Source organism: Procambarus clarkii, chromosome 64 (genome assembly GCF_040958095.1).
Source record: "Procambarus clarkii isolate CNS0578487 chromosome 64, FALCON_Pclarkii_2.0, whole genome shotgun sequence".
Lineage (NCBI taxonomy): Eukaryota > Metazoa > Arthropoda > Malacostraca > Decapoda > Cambaridae > Procambarus > Procambarus clarkii.
Genome location: NC_091213.1, coordinates 7,054,549 through 7,078,289, shown reverse-complemented (window position 1 = coordinate 7,078,289; position 23,741 = coordinate 7,054,549). Strand labels below are relative to the sequence as shown.

Sequence of the window (23,741 nt, the reverse complement as noted above, 5' to 3'; positions counted from 1 at the left end):
GGCTAGACGCTAGCGTGTACTGAGAGAAGTGGTGGCTTAAAGCCAATATTCCAACACCTCCCATTTACTTTTGTATTGCACTTCTTGTTATTTTGCCTTAACGTAACTTTTCATTGTGTCATCTAATTATTCTTATTATTTTGATTGATTTTATTATAAGAATTTGTTTGTGCATTTTATTCATGTTTTGATTTAATTAACGTAATTAAAATTTCATTGTTAAAATTTACTTGTGTTTTGTGTGTCTTCTCCTTACCTTACCACAGACGAAGTTCCAGTTTTCTATTTTTTTTTTATAACTATGTGACGAGGCCATACCCCTAGCCTTAAACAGCCGAACACCAACGCGTTACCGTCACATCTTCATCTTAATAATAATAATATTAATAAATTATAATTATACTATTTTTATTTTTATGCAGGATTTTCCACTTCATCTTTCAACTAAATACCCTTTTAAACCTTTCTCCAGTTTGCTTAACACTGCACACCTACTTACCTAAACATTTTTAATCATACAGCCCCACATGTTATTCAACTTCATATGCTCAGCTTCATGGTTTAATATTAGAACTTTCACTCTTTCTCTGCTTATTAATCAACAACTCTTATGTTGATTTCTCTACTGTTATTCTTTCGCCACTTACATTAGTCGAAAGTAGTTTTACTTCTCAGTGCTATTGTGGGACTATTCATTCCTGGCAAAAAGAGTCAGCACTTACAGAACTATGACTAGGTAAGAAATTACTGAAACCCCCCAAAATAAAGAACATGCAAGAGCTTAACATAATTGTCATAAGCCTTACCCCTGTGTTGTTTCCCGGTGATCAGCTATCAGTTTGTCTCGCAGCATTGATACAAAGGAAGATGACACCAACAGCAGACTTTGTCGTAGAAATTTATACTCTAGTCTGCCAAAAGTAAAATTAATTATTTATTACAAATAAACACACTTTTACCACATACAGTAGTTTGTTCTATGGGTTTAGTAGATAGTGAATCTGTTTTCACTTAACTACAAGATACATTTCTGTTACACAAAAAACCAGCGTTGAATGTAATGAAACGCCATTTTCTGGGTGAGCCCCGAGGCTCCCTGGAGCTTATCAGGCTAATGTATGTTATATTAGACCGGGACATTAGCTAAGGAGTTCAGACCTACCAGGGACCAGCGCCAAAACCTGGCCCCTTCAGAGAGGTTTCAGGGAGCAATGGCACTGGAAAACCCACAGTGGTTGGGGTTTTCCTTATCTGCCATCGACCGAAGTCAGGCACCCAAAAAGGTAGGCATGACAAAACAAACCCCACATGGTAAAAAACTAAAACAAAAAACCGAACAGAGAGGTAGAAACTCCCTACAATCCCAAGTAAACAAGCAAACATGCAAACATCACACTTTACTGCCGCGCTGATCATCCGCGCAGCCCTCCCCGCCCCGAGAGGGGGAGGGGGGAGCCCCGGACCTACCGCGCCGGCTGCCAAGCTTCAGTTCGGAAGCTAAGCTTCAACCAACGCGAAAAAACTGCCGACCAGTGGGAGGGAGTGTTGTCAGGGAGCCTCTGGGCTCGCCCAGAAAATGGCGTTTCATTAGGGGAGCTGTGGGGAGCCCCTACTGCTCCCTGGAGTTTCATACCCAAAGAGAAGGAAAAGAAAGGGCTAACCCAGGTGGCAGCTGCCACAAACTCCGCAACGCGAAGCTGAGACAACAGGATGCAACCTGCTACCCAAGGCAACAAGAATGCACAGGAGCAGACGCGCATAAAGAATGGACGGCCAAGAACCTGTGCGACCCTCAATTTCCTGCACCCGAAATGAGCCCTGGACATCAACACAGCAGCAAAAGCTGCAAACGTCCGAACAGCACGGGCGCAAAGACAGACTGCCGGCTGGAAGACTGAAAAACTCTGGGGACGACCTGGGAGACCCGAGCCCTGAAACAGGGAACAAGGGGAACCGGATCAACCAAAGTGCATCCCCAGACACGGTACGCAGGTAACAGCAAAAAGCGCAACTGGACAACACAGGACGCACCCCCGGCCGAACCAATCACGCATCAATAACCCAAGAACCCCTCCAGAAACCAGCCGTCTCGACCATCGCCAGGACAGAGAAAGGCTGCACACGTACAAATCTACCACCAGTACCAAAGAGCAGAAACCTGAACCAAAGGGGCTACCACAAACTGAGGAGAAGATAAGAAGGCACCCTGATCAAGGACCAGGACGGCGCAGGTGACGCATGAGCAGGCCGGAGGTGAAACAAAACACGAGAAAGCATACGAAACGGGGCAGATGTGACGTCCACCCTGAATGGAAGCCGGAGCGGCTCTGCCAGCGCCGCACAAAACGAGGCAACAGTAAGAAACATCAAATAACCGTAGTCCTGAAAACCCTAGAAAGGACAAGACAACCCGATGCGAAAGAAAAGACAATGTACAAAGAGCAAGAAAAAGTGCATAGAAACACCAGGAACGTCATACTGTCGCCAAGACGAAGCTCGCTGGTGGGACACCATCAACAAGACCACCTGAACACCACAGAGATGGTGATACCCGCATCAAAATACCAGATGTGAAGAGCCGAGGAGAAGGCCGAACCAGTCACGTACAGGACCGATCCGACCTGCCAAAAGAGGCGGAGTCGCGGGAAAATGCCCCGGGTCCAGGCACCTATCAAGCAGCGTCTGAAAAGAAAGCTGGGCCGGCCACCAAGGAACCATAAGGACTGCTTTCATGGGAACAGGCTGCAACCGAGCCAGAACCCGAAGCAACAGCTGGACCGGTAGAAGAGGAACAGGTACCCCCACCTCGACCAGTCCTACCGAAAAGCATCCAACGTGAACGCCTCGCAGGTGGGTAAGGTCGCCACATAAAATGGGCGACGCCTAGACCACGCCGACTCGAAGACGTCAATGGCCAGGAGTCCATACGTCAGGCAGAGCCAACGAAACGAGTCGGTGACGACTGGCCAATCCGTGAACACATCGAGCGAAGGCTCGGGGAGGTGCCAAGGCACGGAACCCCGAAAACCCCAAAGAAGAAGCTGGTGACACAGCACCAACACAAGATCCCCGGAGGAACAAACCCAACGATTGCAAGAGGCGGAAGGGGAGTCTCCGAAGGACCCAAACAGAAGCCGAAGCCAAACCTGACCCCGCGGACAGACCAGCACGTCGAAGTTCAGACTCCCGCACAACCACTCGAGTAACCCGGAACCCCCTCATGAACAGCCGAAGGCGGGACCACAGCCGCAGTAACACTTCTGGAGGGAAAGACAAGGAGTGGCCCAATAGCCCTAAACAAGGCCCAGGTCCGAACCCAGGACAGAAACAGATGGAATGGCCTCCCGATCACCAGGAAACCAAACCCGGTGATCAGGAAAGAACCACACCCCTGGCGAGCAGACAAGCGGACCGACTGTGAGCCCACACCAGCCAGTCGTTGAGGTAGGCCAGACACCGAATCTCAAACAGACTCAGACAGGGCACCAAGATCCGGTAAAGATGCAAAAATACCCCAAGTGCCAATAATTGACCTGGAGGTCCAGGGCCACCATCCAGGCACCTGGCCCCAACAGAAGCCGGACAGGAGACAACAGTCCTCCAAGGAGGGCATAGAAACCAGGGCGCAGACTGAAGTCCAGAAGAACTGCAGATTCGAAAGGCCCATGTCTGCAAAAAGCAGACGGGAACCCCAGAAGGATGGGGCGGATTGACCCCTTCCGAAAGAAAAAGTACACATACACATATATACATATCATGTATATACGTGTATATACACATACATATACACACAAGGTATGTTATACACACGTGCGTATGCACATACACATGTGCACACACACAGTGTACACATGTACATGCATACACACATACACTTGAAAAGAAAAGTACAAGCCACTGGCCAGGCAAAGAGGTTATCTTGAGGTTATCTTGAGATGATTTCGGGGCTTTTTAGTGTCCCCTGCGGCCCGGTCCTCGACCAGGCCTCCACCCCCAGGAAGCAGCCCGTGACAGCTGACTAACACCCAGGTACCTATTTTACTGCTAGGTAACAGGGGCATAGGGTGAAAAACTCTGCCCATTGTTTCTCGCCGGCGCCTGGGATCGAACCCAGGACCACAGGATCACAAGTCCAGCGTGCTGTCCGCTCGGCCGACCGGCTCCCTACAAGGCACAAGAAGGCACAAAACTGCATCAAAAGGCAATTTTCTGGGCGAGGCTCCCCCAGCAACCCTTCCTCCCTCCGGTCGATGTTTTTTTTGCATTTTTGACATTCAGCCTCTGAACTGGGGTTGGATAGCCAGCATGGGGGGGGGGGGGGGGGGGGGCTGGGGCACTCTCTTTCCCCTCCCGGGAAGGGGGGAGCTGCGCAGACAGCAGCATGGTGATGTTATGCTTGTTTGCTTGTTTTTGGTTTGGAGAGTTCTACAGTACTTGCTAGTTTGGCTTTTGGTCACAATTTTTAACTAGCTGTAGTTTGTTTTGGGATGCCTACCTTTCTTGGTGCCTAACCCAGTAGATGGCAGATATAGAATGCTTCCAACCACATGGGGGTTTCTATAGGCCATTGCTCCTCGCGCCTCTCTGAAGGGGCCAGGTTCTGGCTCATGGTCCTTGATAGGCATAGAACTCCAGTCGAATTGACTGATGCCACGGTCTAATACATGCATTTCAGCCCAGTAAGCTCTGGGGAGATTCTGGGACTCACCCAGAAAATGGCATTTCATTGCATTCAAAGGTGGGGTTTTTTTTTTTTTTGGTACTCGCATATTGCTTTAGTGTATGCATATTGTTTTTTATTATACAAAAAGTTGTTAAAACATATACTGTATCTACAAATATAGACATATAACTATATCCGAAATGCTATTAGTGTTAGTGGCTTTACAAGAATGTAAAATCAACATCATTTCTATGTACTCTTAACCCCCAATGTACCTTCTTGTATATATATAAATAAATAAACAAATAAATAAATATCCATTACATAATATTTTATATCACTAATTATGTGTCTCATAAAAACACTGTACAAAATTTTATAATACACTATATACATGATCATCAGTGAGTTTGTTTAGTTAGAATTACAGGTGTATGTTACATTCTGTAAAATATATAAGCATGCAGAGAGCAATGCCATGCTTCTTGCAGTGCACAGTTTGTTTATCTTGCAGGGCTGATGCACATCAAGGAGCTCTAGAATATTTCAACTGTCTAAGTATTGTAGAACATGCTGGTGACTGTGTGGTGTCCCAGTATACAAAGGTGTAGCCAAGACAAAACAAATGTGCAAGGGCGAGTGAAAAAATTGGATGAATAAAGATGCTATTTAAAACAATTACAGACAACAAAATCAAAGATGGCCACAGGCATGAGGAAGGACAAGTGTGCTTGTTTTGTGGGGCTTTGATGAGGAAAATATTAGCATGGGTGGCTTGCACAACAAGTTGGCAAAATTACAGACCACTGTGATATAATCATGAGATATAATTAGGTTTTTGAGGGACAGTAATGAAAACTTGAAGAGCAAGGTAACAACTCTGCACCCAGTTAAAATCAGTGTACAATGATGGAATATACCTAAAGACATGAAGCGTGGCAGAGGTAGGAACGTGACTAGCCTGCTCAACATAGGCAGAGTAATGGCGAACCTGGCCTGCATACTCGTCTAGTTCTGCATCCTGGCTCAGGAAATGGTCTATCTCACTTCTTACATTCCCATTTAACACAGATGACCATTCACTGGCTATATAAAATATATAATCTATTTAAATATGTATAATAAAATTTATATAATATTTAAAATATATAATCATATGATTGTTGAATAGTACAATATACACTACATAATGTGAACAAAATATGAGGATAATTGTATAAAACATTAAACTTTTGACATGAAAATTAATGTTACATCACATCGGGTATTAACTCGCGAGAGCACAGCAGATATGCAAAGCACATTTATCTTAATACAAAAACAATACTGTATCTAGTACCATACTCAACAGCCCTGCAAACACACAATGTAACTGTCCCTATTTTCTGCTTATTACAACTTGTAATAAAGTTGTTACATCTTGTTTTAACATTTTTATGACATTAAATCTTTGTTACAACTTGCTATATTGGTTGTTACAACTTGTTAGGGGTTAAAATTTGTTCAAACGTTGTAGCAACATTGCAGTTTTGTCGTATGTTTGGCGGGAACACTGTACTTGTACAATACAGTACAGTACAGTACTGTATTTGACAACTAAATAGCATAGAAATAATCAAATGCTTTCTTTTTTTTTTTTTTAGATGCAGGATACTAAAACAAAATTAAATCAGCACTGTAATGGTATACAATTCTTTGGAATATGAAGCTTATTAGGTTTTTCAAAGTCCATCCTGACAAGTGTAAAAGTGACTGCAGCCATTCATCCAATTACTGATCAGAACCAATAGTGCTTAACCTAACTGCCCAAGTGACTGGCACCTCATCCATTGTGCGACAATATTTATTGATTGAAATACCTCTGGCAAATTGCAATAATATCCACTGTATTTAATTTTGCTAATTTAAACTTTAAACATTACCTTTGTTACTCAAAAGTATATAACATACAGTAAGTGCCAACCTGGAGTGAATTAAACATTAAAATACTCCACAAATCAACACTATACAGTACAGTACTGCATAATAATAAGGATTAAATCAATGAAGGAAACTTACAGATCTGATCCAAAAACTCTGCAGCCTTGGTGAACCTGCATTGAATGCTACTAGTGAGCATGCTGCGAAAGCCCTCCCATTGAGGGTCAGAGAGTGTGACTACTAGAGTTTCACGACGAGGTTGGAGGGGTCGCAGTGGTGGAACCACTTCTTCAATGTCGTCAGAAGGACCACTCTCTGCAACTCGTACACGCCACTTGGGCACTTTGGGGGGCTGCGGCTCATCCCAAGTTCCACGATACAGTTGCACACAGTCATCCAGCTTTGCAACGTAACGCAAGCAATAAATTACTGTACAAGAATGTAACAACTCTTGTATATATCTCAAAAAAAAAAATAAATAAATAAAAAATAGCAAAATATAATCAAACCTTCAAATTGAGGATCACACTAATCTGAATCTTAACAGAATTTGCAATATTTAGACTTTTAGGCTATTTATCAGAAATGGTTAGAATTTTGTTTGGGCAAAGTTGTCCACCTTTGGATAGTTACTAGTCTCTGAACATAAAGATCAATAAGAAAAAATCTATACCAATGCATAGAATAAAAAAAAAGCAAGGAACTCTTCGAATATCTATACAGTACTAAAAAAAAAATGAACATTGAATGTAATGAAACACCAATTTCTGGGTCGCTCCCTTGAAGCTACCATCCCTCTGATGTAAGTGTCATCAGTCATCGAGTTCTCTGGCCTACCGGGGACCCAACATTATTAATTCTAGCCAGTTTGTGGTCTACCCTCGTGCCCATGACGTTTGTAGGCACTGTACAGTGGCCCCTCTGTTTACGAATTTAATCCGTTCCCAGAGACGACTCACAACCCGAAAATTCGCAACCCGAATCAAATTTTCCCAAAAGAAATAATGTAAATTGAGTTAATCCGTTCCACACTCAAAAAATATTAACTTCAAAATACATACATATTTTATACTATAGTATGTACAAGTTACAGCTTACCTTTATTGATGGCTTGTTGGTGTATGGAAGACAGTGAGGAAGGGGGTAGGAGGAGAGGTGTTAGTGTTTGGAAGGGGAGTCCCCTTCCATTATAACACCGGTCAGTGATGACTTCTCTGGGGTACTCTCTCCTACATTTTGCAGGCATACGACAAGGACCTGGATGTGGCTCACTACTTGCTTGTCTTACTAAGAATCTGTCTAAAGACATTTGTTTTCCTTACATTTTAACACTTGTCTGTAGAAAGACATCACATTGTCATTAATAAGGTCAATGCAACGGCCTGCTAAAGATTTATCTGGCCAAGTCTTTTCAGTAAAACTTTGCAGTTCTTCCAATACTGCACACATTTTCTTAATTAATGAGGAAGGGACATCTTCTACTGCTTCCTTTCCCTTGAAGATTTGTTGTATTGATTATAATTCAACAATTCCTTTAGCATTTTCATGTTTACAAATGATCTCTTGTTTTTCCTCAATGGTCATCCTCACATGTGTTTTCTTAGGTTGAACCTTACCACTGACTTTCTTGGGATCCATGGCATGATATATAATAATTACTTTTATGTTCAGGAACCAAACAAGAAAAAAATGAAATTCTTTACAAAGAATTGAAGCGTGATCGTCACTAAGTGGGGGCCACTGATGGTTGCCAACCATCAGTAGTTGCCATGACGCGCAGGCGACCGTGCCACCAGGAACCACGAGCTCGATTGACCCATACATGTATAAAAAAAAACTTGCAACCCGAGGCAAAGCTCGTAAACCGATTCAAATTTTACAAATAAATTGTGCTCATAACCCAAACAATTTGTAAAGAGGGGCATTCGTAAGCCGAGGTGTCACTGTATGCTGCTCTTTTGGCTGTTTTTGCTAATGTGTCCTGGAGTGATATTCATGTGTGGGGGTTGTGGAGGATGAACAAGGTGGTGCAGAACTCGACCAATGTTCCTGGGCCTCAGCGCACCTGTGTGGCCTAGGGCCGGCTTTCTAGGTCGATGGTCTCTTCTTCGCTATGATACCTGCGGTGGTCCCTCCTCCCTGGCAAGTGCTCATTTCTTCTTTGTTCAAAGGTAGTTAGCTTCTGGGAGCCACAAGGTGCTCCTCCCCAGAACACAAGCATTGATTGTAATGAAATGTCAATTTCTGGGCAAGCCCCAGTGGCTGCCTGACACACTCCCTTCCCCACGGAATCAGGTTCTTACATTAAAATGACAATGGAGCAACTTGTTAGTCATGGCCTGCTCCCCTCCTGTCCCAAAAAAGGGGAAAGAGTTCTATGGCCATTTTCAAGCCTGCAGGTCTCGATGGCAACTACCTATGGTTTGTTTTGACTCACTGATTTTCTGAGTGCCTTCCTTGGTAGTTGTATATATGAATAACTTAATATATAAATGCCACAGCGCCCTATGCCTCTGTGAGGGGACCAGGTTCTGGTGCTGGGTTCCTGATAGGACAGAGAATTCCACAACTGGTGGCACCTACATTGGAGATGGTAGCTTCAAGGGGCTACAAGGGGCTTTCCCCAGAAAAATACTATCAAATAATACAAAATCATATTAGCATGAACATTATAATGCTAATTTCCCCTTAATTCAGTACAAAGTTCCTACAAAAATCATACCCCCAGTATATAATTGCTGAACCATCAAATTTAGGTTATATTTAATTTATTCTTATTAGTTTTCAAGTTATTACTTTTTAAATTACAGGGTGACATGGGTAGACACCTAGAGAGATGCATTGTAAATGCATCTGTATCTGGTGGATCTGTATCTGCTTGGGGCCACTACTCAAAATCATCTACGTACCCTAATTACCCAACACAAATCTGCTATTAGAACAACAAACTCTGGCACCAGACAGCACTCAGCCCCCCTACTTATATCTTTGAATATGTTAGATATTAAGTCACTGCACATCCTTTCAAGTGTACTCCATATATATAAAACTTTAATTTAGACAATTAAAAATGAATTTTGGAGAATTGTTATTTTTATTACCACTGGCAGTGAAGAAAAACATAAGAAATATTGAGAAGATTCGTGTTAGAATTATTAATCTTACCTTTTCGGTCATATTCAACAACATATATAAAACTCTGAACTGTAATGCCAATCCTGGCCTTAAACACTTCCTAGAATGTTGTAACATTACCCATTGGCACCACACTAGAAACAAATACCTATTTGATATTCCAAGAGAACAACCTAACCAAACTAGAAATGCTCTGCAAATCATTTGACCCAGAATATGGAATGACCTTCCAAATCATGTCAAAGGCTGTACCTCTTTCAACCAGTTAAATTAAGAATAAAACTAAGTACTAAATAAAACTAAACTATACTTTAGTATAGTAGGTTATACTAAACCTCCAGAACTGGCATGATAAAAGTGAGAAAAACTTCTGCAGGTAAAATGTTTAAAATTGATAATGAGGATAACCTCAATACATTCCTCACCTAATGTGGTTTTGTCTCACCTTATTATCTCTATCAATGACTCATCATAATTAACCCCCTTGTCACCTAGTGCAGACCAGGTAACCTAGGTTTCTTTGTTACACTGTTTGTTTAAATTAAATTTGAATTTGATATATATTAGTCATTTATTGGACTTAATTAATCGAGTTCATTTTTATTTTCTTTAGTTCACATTAATTATAGGTTCATAACTATTTACAGTTAATTATCATTAAGATTAAATTTGCCTATGTTTATTAAACTTATTTTTCTTTAATTTCTTTATTACCTAGGTTGCCTAGTCTTTCCATACTCCCTTACTCCATTGTACCCCTGGTTATCTTGAGATGATTTCGGGGCTTAAGTGTCCTCGCGGCCCGGTCCTCGACCAGGCCTCCACCCCCAGGAAGCAGCCCGTGACAGCTGACGTAGGTAGCCAGGTACCTATTTTACTGTTAGGTAACAGGGGCATAGGGTGAAAGAAACTCTGCCCATTGTTTCTCGCCGGCGCCTGGGATCGAACCCAGGACCACAGGATCACAAGTCCAGCGTGCTGTCCGCTCGGAAGACCGGCTCCCTGGCTTTACCTGTGTCTCCAAGTGCAAAATATTACTTTGTGTACCTGAGAGTATCTGAGAGCAATCTACCTCATTTGTTTGTTTGTTTTGTATAGTTTTGCATATATTTTTTTCCCTTTCATATCTAGATCTTTCTTAATTGCCTCTTTTGCCTTTTTTTCCTACAACCAGCCCTCTTAAGCAAATGAGTATAGACCCAGAACTAAACCTCTTATCTAGTATCTCTGACAATCATCACTTTAATGATCAAAATTGCAGATATTATACAGCACAAGATGTAAACAATGTATTAACACAATCACAATGTCTCTGTAATTAACTTGAATGTAAGATCTCTAAGCAAACACTCTGATGATGTTAGTGCCTTGATTTAAACTGTTGACAACAAATTCTCCTTTGTTATACTTGCTGAAATATGGTTAAAACAGGATACTACTCAACTCTTTAACATGCCAAACTACTCGGCAATTCACAACTTTCGTCCAATTCAGAAAAGTGGTGGTACTGCGCTTTACTACCACCAAGAACTGACATGCTTAAAAGTAATTAGAACTAGAGACTCCTGTGGAGAGTATATCTTTGCCTGTTTCAGAGTCAAGGGTGCTGAGACTGTCCTGACTGTGGGAGCAGTCTATAGAATTCCTAACACTGATGTGTCTGAATTAAACTCTAACCTTAAAAATCTAATACAGTACTTGATAACAGACTGAACAAAAACCATTTAATTATTTCAGGTAACTTTAATATTGACCTCGGTGAGCCTGATAACCTTCCTGCTTCTAGTTTCCTCAACTGTATGAATTCTTGCTTCCTCATACCCTTAATCACTAGAAATACTAGAATCACTGATAGTACTGACACGGCTCTTGACCACATCTGGACTAACATATCCTCTCCACATACTTCACTGATAATCAATAATAAGACCACAGACCATTACCCTACATTTCTCCTAACATTAATAAATCACCTCTAGATACAAGGAAGATAAGCTTCAGGCTGTACAATGAAACTTCTATAAGCAAATTTATTGTTGCTGCTAATATCAACTGGGAGGCTGGATTAGGTAACAGGGAACATCAACCTAGCAGTGCAAACATTTCTACAGAAAACTCTGAGCCTTTATAACTCCCACTGTCCAATGCTAACGAAACAAGTCACAAATAAAAGGTTAAACACTCCATGGCTTACAAAGGGAATACTAAAATCTATTAATAAAAAACATGACCTTGAGAAGAAGTATAGGTTAGGAGCCGTCTCCAAAGAATTTTCAAAGATTTACTCATCAATGCTGTCTAAAATAATTAGAAGAGCCAAAATGAAATACTACGAAAATAAATTTACGCAAATTAAGGGCAACATTAAGAAAACATGGAACACTATTTCCCAAATATTAGGATCAAAAAAGATTTTGAATAAAAAACTAATACAGTACGTACTCCTATCCAATGAGGATGGTGTGCTTTCAGCCTCTGACACTGCTATTGAATTCAATAGATTCTTCTCATCCATTGGGACAGCCCTTGCTCATGATATTCCATCCTCCCTCACTAATATTAAAGACTACCTTACAGGTAACTATCCAGTCTCTCTGTACCTAACTCCTGCTAATTCCACTGATGTTAATGAGATAATCCTTTCCCTTAAAACTAAGTCACATGCCCTTGATAAGATTCCGTCTCTAATTTATAAAAAATGGCTCCAGATTTCTAGCTTCTGCTATTGCATAGCTCTTCAACAAATCACTTGACCTCCAAACCTTTCCGGATATTCTAAAAAAAGCAAGAGTCCATATAACCCCAGTCCATATATGTGGTTATCTCATTGATGTCAACAATTACAGACCACTATCAATTCTTCCAACTTTGTCAAAAATATTTGAAAAGCTAATCTACAAACAGCTTTACTCTTATCTAGCTAAACACAATATACTTAGCTCTTGCCAATATGGTTTCAGACCCAAAAAAAGCACTAACGATGTAATGATTAGTATGATTAACTTGATACATGCCACTCTTGATAAAAATCAATTCCCTCTTGGGTTATTTGTGGATCTACATAAGGCTTTTGACACTCAACCACCAAAACATTTTTCTTAAATTACATCATTATGGAGTCAGAGGTCATTCCCTGCAATACCTTCAGTCCTACCTTACTGAGAGGCTCCAGTATATTTCTGTGAATAATTCCATTTCTCCCACCCTACCCATAAACATTGGTGTTTCACAGGGCAGCATACTTGGCCCTCTCCTCTTTCTCATCTACATTTATGACCTTTCAAATGCCTCTCAACAACTCAAACCAATCTTATTTGCTGATGACACAACCTTTATTTTCTCCAGTCCTGACCCTCTTGCTCTAAATGTCACAGTGAATACTGAACTAAATAAAATCCATCTTTGGCTAACTGCTCACAAACTCAAACACATTAACAAAACTTTCTATATTTAGTTTGGTAATAAATCCTCAAGTGAAATCAATCTAAGAATAAACAATATCCAAATTAGTAACAAAATTCATGGTAAATTCTTTGGTATCATCGATAACAAGCTGAATCACTCCAGACATCACACGGTACCCCTACTTAAATCTCTGAATATGTTAGACATTAAGTCACTGCACATTCTCTCATGTGTATTATACATATATAAAACGCTAAACTGTAATGCCAATCCTGACCTCAAAAGCTTCATAGAAGGTTGTAACAGAACCTAAAGCCACTATTACGCTTTGCGTAATAGTGGCTTTACCTAAATACCTTACCTAAAATGTACCTTACCTAAATAAAATTGTATTGTATTGTATTGTATAACCCATGAGCACCACACCAGAAATATATAAAGTTTTGATATTCCTAGAGTACAACAATCAAACTAGAAATGCTCTACAAATCAAGGGACCCAGATTGTGGAATGACCTTCCCAACCATGTTAAAGACTGTACCTCTCTCAACCAGTTTAAGATAAAAACGAAGCTATACCTAATAAATTCCCTGTAACCTACCTTACCCCTCTATTGTCAACCAATGTCTGTTTTTTTTAAAGAGCGCTGTTTGTCTACAGAATTGTATTTGTGCTGCTTTTTCAGCTATGTTTTCATTCCATGTTTTCATTTTATTCTTTATGCTCAATTAGTATTAAGCTTTAGTCATTTAAGTTTTTCATGCCCGAAACGCTTTGCGTAATAGTAGCTTTAGGCATTGTATGTACTAGCCCTATCTTAAATCCATCACTCTTTGTAAAATCTCTTGTATGTATGTACCTTACCTAAATAAACATTTGATTTGATTTTGATTTGATTTGAATTTCCAGGGACACATTCTAAATTTAGCAAAAAAAGTTTCTAAAACTGTTGGCATTGTTTCTACAATCAGATATTACGTACTGGTACCTCGCCCTGCCCTGGTGATGCTCTATTACTCTCTCATCTATCCTTATCTCAACTATGATATTTGTGCTTGGGGTTCTACTACCCCAAATCATTTACGTCCTCTAATTACTCAACACAAAGCTGCTATTATAACAATATCTAACTCTGGCCGCAGACAGCACTCGGTACCCTTACTCAAATCTCTGAATATGTTAGATATTAAGTCACTGCACATCCTCTCATGTGTACTCTATATATTTAAAACTCTGAACTGTAATGTCAATCCTGACGTTAAAAGCTTCTTAGAAGGTTGTAACAGAACCCATGGGCACTACACCAGAAACAAATACCTATTTGATATTCCAAGAGTACGACTTAATCTAACCAGAAATGATCTACAAATCAAGGGACCCAGAATGTGGAATGACCTTCCCAATCATGTCAAAGGCTCAACCAGTTTTAAGATAAAAACTAAGTACAACCTAATAAACTTCATGTAACCTACCTTACCCCTAAATGTCATCCCATGTCTTGCTATTTTAAACAATGCTGTTTGTTGACCAACTTGTATAATTGCTATTTTCTGCCATGTCCCCCCCCCTTTCTTTAATATTCCTTTTTTCAACACGATTTATATTTTAAGCTCCATTACTATTAAGATTTAGTCCTAGTGTTTTTATTCCCCCCCACACCTTGCTCGAAATGCTATGCGTATTAGTGGCTTTAGGTATTGTATGCACTAGCTCTACCTTTAAATCCAACATTATGTTTGTAACTCATTTTCTATATATATACCTTTACCTGAATAAAAAATCAAAATCTTATAAACTCCATGTAACCTACCTTACCTCCTAAATGTCAATTTATGTCTTGCTATTTTCAAACATTATTGATTATTTACCAACTTGTTTAACTGCTAATATCTGGCATGTATTAACTTAAAAGAAAATTGTAATTGTTTATTTAGTTAAAATTTCTTCTGCTGTTTTGTTGCATTTTCTACTGTTCTATTCATCATGAATTTATCATCACTCTTTATTTTATTTTTTCCCCTTTTTTCCAATTCAATTTATGTTTTTGATCTCAATTAATATTAAGTTTTAGTCTAAGTTTATTTTACGCCTGAAGCCACTAATACGCACAGCCACTAATAAGCTGTGCATATTAGTATTTTCACTAACACGCTGTGCATATTAGTGACTTCAGGCATTGTATGAACTAGCTATTAATCTGACATGTTTGTAACTCATTTTCAATATATGTACCTTTTCCTGAATAAACATCTTATGTAACTGGTTCACCAGACATAAATGCTTAGCTTAGAGATTGTTGTGGTCCAGGATCTTTAACCCATTAGATAGAGAGAGAGAGAGAGAGAGATATATACATATACATATACATACACATACATAGAGTACATACATTAAACTGAGTAACTAGATTATTAAGAATGTTACTTGCTTAGCTCAATGAATTTTGGGATTCAGTTCCAGAGCCCATTATGTGCCTCTAATCTTTTCCACTACTGCTCATGGGAGGGTATGTGGTGTATAATAAATGAACAAGTTCAATAGCTCATTGGTTATAATAAACGTTGATATGAAGTAGATAATAAATTTAAAACATCCTCTATAATTACCATTCTTGTCTTATGGAACAGACATTCCAAAACCTGGAGAGACCGGTCTAAACCATAACAGCTAGTATCCCTATAACAAATTGTAATATCTCACTGGCTTATTGGGAAGCCACAATGTAGAATTGAAAACAGGAGATACTTCTTCACCCACAGGGTTATAAACCCATGGAACCGCCAACCCGCCAAAGCCATAAATGCCAAAACTGTTAAATTTTAAAACCCAACTGGAAAAGTTCATCAGGAGCAAATGGGGGGGACCTTTTAACAAGCCGCCGGCTTCCTGTCCTCGTCGAGACCACTTGTGTGTAAGTGGCACTCAGGTAAATTAAGGTAAATTATGGGTAGCTGCATCAGTGAACTAATCCCCCACGACACCACTGGCTGGGCGGCCCTTCCTAACAGGAAGCTTCATTACACCTCATGCCTCTCTTCACTTGAGTGGTCAACAGTTGCCAAACAGTAACTATCGCTCAAAAGAGCCATCAAGTGAATAATGACCGGGCCGGGCTAAATGGATCCTCGATATGCCTAACACTACTCCACCAACACTTCAATTTCAACTTTCAAGGCCTTTTTATACGATGTAAATTGTCTCAAGAATTACTAATGAAACTCATAGTTTTCATAGTTCTGAATATACTATGGACATGCGATGACATTCTTAATTTTTTATGGTTTATTCTATACGAAAAAAAATATTGTTCATGTTATACCTGGTACCGATACGTACACCAAACTTATAAAACCCATGGAACCGCCTACCCGCCATAGCCATAAATTCCAAAACGAACAACTTGACTTGAACAAGTCAAATGATTGCAAAGCAATTAATACACCTCAGTCTCAATACGTTAATCATAATTAGCCTTATATTTTATGTAAGAAATGTCAAAGTCGCATCACTATTACTTGAAAGTCCCCCTGGACGCCCAAGACGTCCACAGTCCCCTCAGGTGGAGCGGAGCGGTCACGTCCATCCTCCACGACGCTATCAACCAACTGGGAAATAGAGTCCGGTGATTGGCTGGCACAGGAGCAGCAACGGCCCGGGCCGGCCAATAGCCCGCTGGATGGCCATTAAGGCCACTATAATAGTTTACTAATCAACTATCCAGCAAGTACATACTTAGTCCTAAACATTATCCATGACTAAAGTAAACTGTCCAATTATATCAAGAAATATTCCAGCCGGGACAGAATTATTGTTTGTTGCCTTAGATTCAGCTACTCAGAATAAAAGTTCCAAGTAGCACGGGCTATGGTAAGCCCGTAGTGGACAAAAATGGATATTTCCTATCACCTAATGAACCTGTCCACCTAGCAGTAAGTAGGTACTCAGGAGTATAGTTAGTTTGTTGTGGGGGTTGCATCCTGGGCGGGGTCAATAATTCGACCTTGAGGGGGGGGGGGAATACTTCGATATAAGCCTATAACGTGTATAAATACACTGCCTTCTGGGCCCGTGAATTATTAATAATATAAAGGGTGGGGTATACCTCTCGATGTGTATATCCCTATAAACTGAATTTACATCAGGGCCATTAACACTGGTGGCCTCGGCGAGGACAGGAAGCCGTCGGCTTCTCAAAGATCCCTCTATTTGTCCTGATGATTGTTTCAAGCTGTAGTTTAAAATTTAACAGAGTTTTGGCATTTACGGCTTCGGTGGGTAGGCGGTTCCGTGGGTTTATAACCCTGTGGGTGAAAAAGCATCTTCTGTTTTCAGTCCTACATTGTGGCTTGTTGAACTTGAAACCGTTGCTCTTTGTTTGTGTTACATCTGACCTGTTGAAGAAGTAGCCCGGATCAACATCCTCCAAACTGTTCAGTATTTTAAGAGTTTCAGTAAGATTACCATTGTCATGCCTGGTTTTTAGTAATGTTAGCCGAGTGGACCTCAACTATTCCTCGTGTGACACTCGACTTAGTTCAGGAATAATGTTAGTTGCCCAGCGTTTGAATTTTCTCCAAAGCAGATATGCCTTTCTGAAGATGAAGTCTTATGTATGGAAACAATAATTCAAGTGGGGGCGCACAATATATTTATACAATTGAATACTACCTTCTTTTTATTTCCGTTTGACTATTTTTAGGATTTGGTTTGGTTTGTTACGTAATAACAAATACATACCAGCGTGTACCTGTGACGCCCAGTGTGGCGAGGCCTGCCCTCCCACAGTTCCAGCAGTGTGTGTGTAGCCCAGTGTGGCGAGGCCTGCCCTCCCACAGTTCCAGCAGTGTGTGTGTAGCCCAGTGTGGCGAGGCCTGCCCTCCCACAGTTCCAGCTGTGTGTGTGTAGCCCAGTGTGGCGAGGCCTGCCCTCCCACAGTTCCAGCAGTGTGTGTGTAGCCCAGTGTGGCGAGGCCTGCCCTCCCACAGTTCCAGCTGTGTGTGTGTAGCCCAGTGTGGCGAGGCCTGCCCTCCCACAGTTCCAGCACTGTGTGACGCCCAGTGTGGCGAGGCCTGCCCTCCCACAGTTCCAGCACTGTGTGACGCCCAGTGTGGCGAGGCCTGCCCTCCCACAGTTCCAGCAGTGTGTGTGTAGCCCAGTGTGGCGAGGCCTGCCCTCCCACAGTTCCAGCACTGTGTGACGCCCAGTGTGGCGAGGCCTGCCCTCCCACAGTTCCAGCAGTGTGTGTGTAGCCCAGTGTGGCGAGGCCTGCCCTCCCACAGTTCCAGCAGTGTGTGTGTAGCCCAGTGTGGCGAGGCCTGCCCTCCCACAGTTCCAGCACTGTGTGACGCCCAGTGTGGCGAGGCCTGCCCTCCCACAGTTCCAGCACTGTGTGACGCCCAGTGTGGCGAGGCCTGCCCTCCCACAGTTCCAGCACTGTGTGACGCCCAGTGTGGCGAGGCCTGCCCTCCCACAGTTCCAGCTGTGTGTGTGTAGCCCAGTGTGGCGAGGCCTGCCCTCCCACAGTTCCAGCAGTGTGTGTGTAGCCCAGTGTGGCGAGGCCTGCCCTCCCACAGTTCCAGCAGTGTGTGTGTAGCCCAGTGTGGCGAGGCCTGCCCTCCCACAGTTCCAGCTGTGTGTGTGTAGCCCAGTGTGGCGAGGCCTGCCCTCCCACAGTTCCAGCACTGTGTGACGCCCAGTGTGGCGAGGCCTGCCCTCCCACAGTTCCAGCACTGTGTGACGCCCAGTGTGGCGAGGCCTGCCCTCCCACAGTTCCAGCTGTGTGTGTGTAGCCCAGTGTGGCGAGGCCTGCCCTCCCACAGTTCCAGCAGTGTGTGTGTAGCCCAGTGTGGCGAGGCCTGCCCTCCCACAGTTCCAGCAGTGTGTGTGTAGCCCAGTGTGGCGAGGCCTGCCCTCCCACAGTTCCAGCTGTGTGTGTGTAGCCCAGTGTGGCGAGGCCTGCCCTCCCACAGTTCCAGCAGTGTGTGTGTAGCCCAGTGTGGCGAGGCCTGCCCTCCCACAGTTCCAGCTGTGTGTGTGTAGCCCAGTGTGGCGAGGCCTGCCCTCCCACAGTTCCAGCTGTGTGTGTGTAGCCCAGTGTGGCGAGGCCTGCCCTCCCACAGTTCCAGCAGTGTGTGTGTAGCCCAGTGTGGCGAGGCCTGCCCTCCCACAGTTCCAGCTGTGTGTGTGTAGCCCAGTGTGGCGAGGCCTGCCCTCCCACAGTTCCAGCTGTGTGTGTGACGCCCAGTGTGGCGAGGCTTATACCCTCCCACAGTTCCAGCGTCACAGCAATGTGTATGTCAACACTGTGCGTATCTTTAATAACACTCAAACATTATTAGCTGTGTGGTTCACTCGCTGCATATATGACTAAATAGTGATATATAATGTTTATGGACAAACCTTCAAATAAAATTGCAAAATTTGAACGATGAAGTAAAAAATTGGTAAACACAAATAGAGAGACAATTTTCACAGTTGTCGTGTCAACTGCTAGCTACACTTTTTGAAGCCAGGGAAACTCACCTCTTTAAAAAGGTCAGTGAAAGCTGAATAGAGTGCCTCCTCATCTGGACTAAGTACCACCTGGTTGTCGTCTAGGACCAGATAAAGCTTTATCCTTGGGCCCACCCACGGCTCCTCTTCACTTGCCAGCCACCGTAGGACATTCTCCACGCTACGGATCAGTACCTCTTGCAGCTGCCACAAATATATATCTATTAAGGCTGCTGATATCTATTGCAGCTTCACTTATCATCTGTTGAAGCTAAAAGATAAGATATATAGTTGTGTAAATTACAGTTTCTGTAAAAATCCATGTTTTAACATTAATCTAAACCCGTTGAAATCTCTCTAAAATCGGCTGCTGACTTGGTTACACTTTATTATTCATTAATATATCTACCTACGGTATCTGTGTTTGGGGATTTACAACCTAAAACTACCTTCGACCCATTATTACTAAACAAATCTGCAATAAGATCAATAACAAACTCCAATCCCAAAAAGCATTCAGGCCCGTTTACATTCATACATACATTTTATTTATTTATTTATTTATTTATTTATTTATTTATTTATTTGTATACAAGAAATTACATTGGGGGTTACCAGAGAACATAAAAATTAAGTTGATTTAACATTCTCGTAAAGCCTCTAGGACGCATAGCGTTTCGGGCAGGTCTTTAATCTTAATTTTCCCTGGAATACGGCCCACCAAATCGTGCAACAACCAGGTACCTATTCACTGGTGGGTGAACAGAGTCGTCCAGTTAAGGATTGGCGCCTAGTCAGTCCTTCCTGGCCAGGATACGAACTCAGGCCAAAGTGTTCGCGAAGCGCTTAGGCGAATGTTTCATGTTACATGTTATTGTCTAATCAGTATTAGGCTTTTTATATTATTTCACTTATAAATATGCAATCGTTTCATGAGATCAAAGTTTTGAATTTGTATAAATGTGAACACTTGTACTTGTATAAATAAATATGTTGATTACAATTTAATTTCATACTACACTTTTTTGGGCGTGACGCCAGGTGCCAGATTCACGAAAGCACTTACGCAAACACTTACGAACCTGTACATCTTTTCTCAATCTTTGGCGGCTTTGTTTCCAATTATTAAACAGTTAATGAGCTCCGAAGCACCAGGAGGCTGTTTATAACAATAACAACAGTTGAAGGGGAAGTTTTCATGCTTGTAAACTGTTTAATAAATGTAACCAAAGCCGTCAAAGATTGAGGAAAGATGTACACGTTCGAGGCCTTCATGAGTGACCAGTGGACGTGGAGAGGGAGACAGTGTTGGTCCTAGGCTACCACCATATCATTTAACACGTTTTTATGATAGCTACCAAGAATAAACACTGTGCTAAATAAATATTCTAAGTAATTACATCTGTAAACTTACTGTTGGGAGGCTTATTTTTTTTAATTGTATAATAAACTCTAAGGTATCTGCGTGCCAGTTTTCAAGTAATTATCGCAACCCATTATTAAAATATTTTCCAAAATAATTATTAAAAAAATCCCCAAATTATCAATAAATTATAAAGGCTAGTTTAGATTATCTTACTCTTCGTCACAAAACGCAACAGTTTAAGGTGATACACCGGATTGGCCTTCCAAATTATAGCTAGGAAACAGGGAGCAAAGAACCAAATCTCGGCCCCTAAACACAATAATAGATAAGCACCTCTTTAACGATAACTACCGCCAAAGAGCAACAATGTCCAACTTATAAATAACTGTAATTTATAAATGTACATAAGTGTGTACCGTATGTTTACGTGTACGTGTTTGGGTGATAAGACACAAAGAGTATACTGTAGTAGTTTCTTATATTTATTTACTACAGTACTAGTCTTGGTTACAGCATTCGATATGTTGACAGCGTAGTGAAGCGTGCCGCTCTAAATGCTGGGGGGAGGGCGGGAGTCAAAGAACTGGGGCCAGATTCACGAAGCAGTTACGCAAGCACTTACGAACGTGTACATCTTTCCTCAATCTCTGACGGCTTTGGTTACATTTATTAAACAGTTTACAAGCATGAAAACTTGCCAATCAACTGTTGTTATTGTTATAAACAGCCTCCTGGTGCTTCAGAGCTCATTAACTGTTTAATAATTGTAAACAAAGCCGCCAAATGCAGGCGATGAGTCACAATAACGTGGCTGAAGTATGTTGACCAGACCACACAGCCACACAAAGCTGCCAAAGATTGAGAAAAGATGGACAGGTTCGTAAGTGTTTGCGTAAGTGCTTTCGTGAATCTGGCCCCTGGAATGCGGGACGAGAGCGTGGAATCTCGATGCGGCCGGAATTAGGCTGTCTGCTCTGTAGCGAGGCTGAAGCATCTTGTGGGGGTAGGAATTAACTGGACTCGTCGAGTGTTACATTGTTGCTGGTGAATGTTGAAGATGTGCGGTATCTCTTAAGAACCTGTACTGAATCATTATACAAGCTTAGACTAACTGACCGATTGATTGATTGATGAAGATTAAGCCACAAAAGACTTAAGTAAGACACTCGCCTGGCGTTCCGCGAGCGCTTTGTCATGGGTTCGTATCCTGGCCGGGGAGGATTTACTGGGCGCAAATCCTTAACTGTAGCCTCTGTTTAACTCAACAGTAAAATGTGTACTTGGTTGTAACAACGATTCTTCGCGGCGGGGATCGTATTCCAGGGACCTGCCCGAAACGCTACGCGTACTAGTGGCTCTACAACAATGTAACAACTCTTCTATATATCTCAAAAAAAAAGATGGTATGGGCATGAATAGCCCGTAAATGGTAGATTTTTTGGAGTGAATGTGATCTTTGGTCGTGAAAGGCTATAGTGTGTGCTGTGCTCGCATTTAAATCGTCAGTCTCCTTACTATGTGGCTGCCATCGCGGGGGAGGATGCTACTTGACAGTATTTATGAGGGTGGCCAGCTGCTGGACACCTTTTTTGACCAGAAGAGTGGCAGTGTTGATGGCTTCAGGGTGGTTACTGCAAGATTTAGGAACTCTTAAAGCTCTTCTAAGGTCGTTGGTTGCTACACATTCCAGGAGATAGTGAAGTAGTGGCTTTTCTGTTATTGTTTGGCAGATGATGCATTCCCACTCTCTGGGTTCACTAATTTTCCAGTTGCATCTGTAACCCTAGATGTAGTCTATATAACCGAACTGCTATTTTCCTTTGGATTCCTTTTGGGATATATAACCTGTCTAACTTGGTGACCTGAAGATACCATATTGTAGTGGGCGAACCTTCTGCTACTCTCTGTTGTGACTGACATATTGATTGATGAAGTTTATGCCACCGAAGAGGTGGCACTGGCATGAATACCCCTTAAAACTGACCGATGATTGATGAAGATTAAGCCACCCAAAAGGTGGCATGGGCATGAATAGCCCGTAAGTGGTGGCCCTTTTGAGCCATTACCAGTATCAAGAGCTGATACTGGAGATCTGTGGAGGCGCGACTGCACCCTGCGTGACGGGAGATGTCTCCCGTCAAACTGACAGATGTGCTGTTGAAGCTTATATTTGCAGCTTCCAGCTCACCTTGCCAAGCTGGCCATCATCTAGCAGGTTGGGAAGAGATATTAAGTGCAGTTACTTGTACACTTGGTAATTGTAACTGGTGGTCCATGACTCAGTGCACGACTTCTAGGAATGTGAGACACTTAGAGATAGCTTAGGGAAAATGAACAGACCCATCTCATTATATGCACATAAGCTAATAAGAATATAGAGCAAGTATTACTACTAGTTAATATACTTGCTACAAGAATTTCAAGTTTGCAGTAAATTCGCATCGGATTTCGCGCGATATCGCAGGAAAAGCATTGCGGTGATCAGCGTAGTCATATTATCTTCTTGAGAGTCTTAAGGTTATCTTGAGATGATTTCGGGGTCTAGCGTCCCCGCGGCCCGGTCCTCGACCAGGTCTCCTGCTACACACCTCCAGGAAGCAGCCCGTAGCAGCTGTCTAACCCCCCAGGTATCTATTTACTGCCAGGTGAACAGGACCATCAGAGTAAAAGAAACTCTGCTCATTTGTATCCGCCTCCACCAGGGATCGAACCCAGAATCTCAGGACTACGAATCCCGAGCGCTATCCACTCAGTCGGGTC

At 42.1% G+C, this 23,741-nt stretch overlaps 1 protein-coding gene across 2 annotated transcripts in view; it reads right to left on the bottom strand.

Annotated features, from left to right (window-relative positions):
* LOC123768912 (dynein axonemal heavy chain 7) overlaps nt 1-23,741 on the bottom strand; it is a 339,155-nt gene that overhangs the window by 291,831 nt on the left and 23,583 nt on the right. Inside the window, exons 8-11 of one of the 2 annotated variants that reach the window (XM_069309142.1) lie at nt 19,646-19,819; nt 6,722-6,983; nt 5,584-5,749; nt 807-911 (exon numbers count right to left, since the gene is read on the bottom strand). In XM_069309142.1, coding sequence (XP_069165243.1) covers nt 807-911; nt 5,584-5,749; nt 6,722-6,983; nt 19,646-19,819 — 707 coding nt within the window. Of the gene's footprint in view, nt 1-806; nt 912-5,583; nt 5,750-6,721; nt 6,984-16,638; nt 16,724-19,645; nt 19,820-23,741 lie in introns of those variants that run through there. The other variant, XM_069309143.1, reaches the window with a different exon arrangement.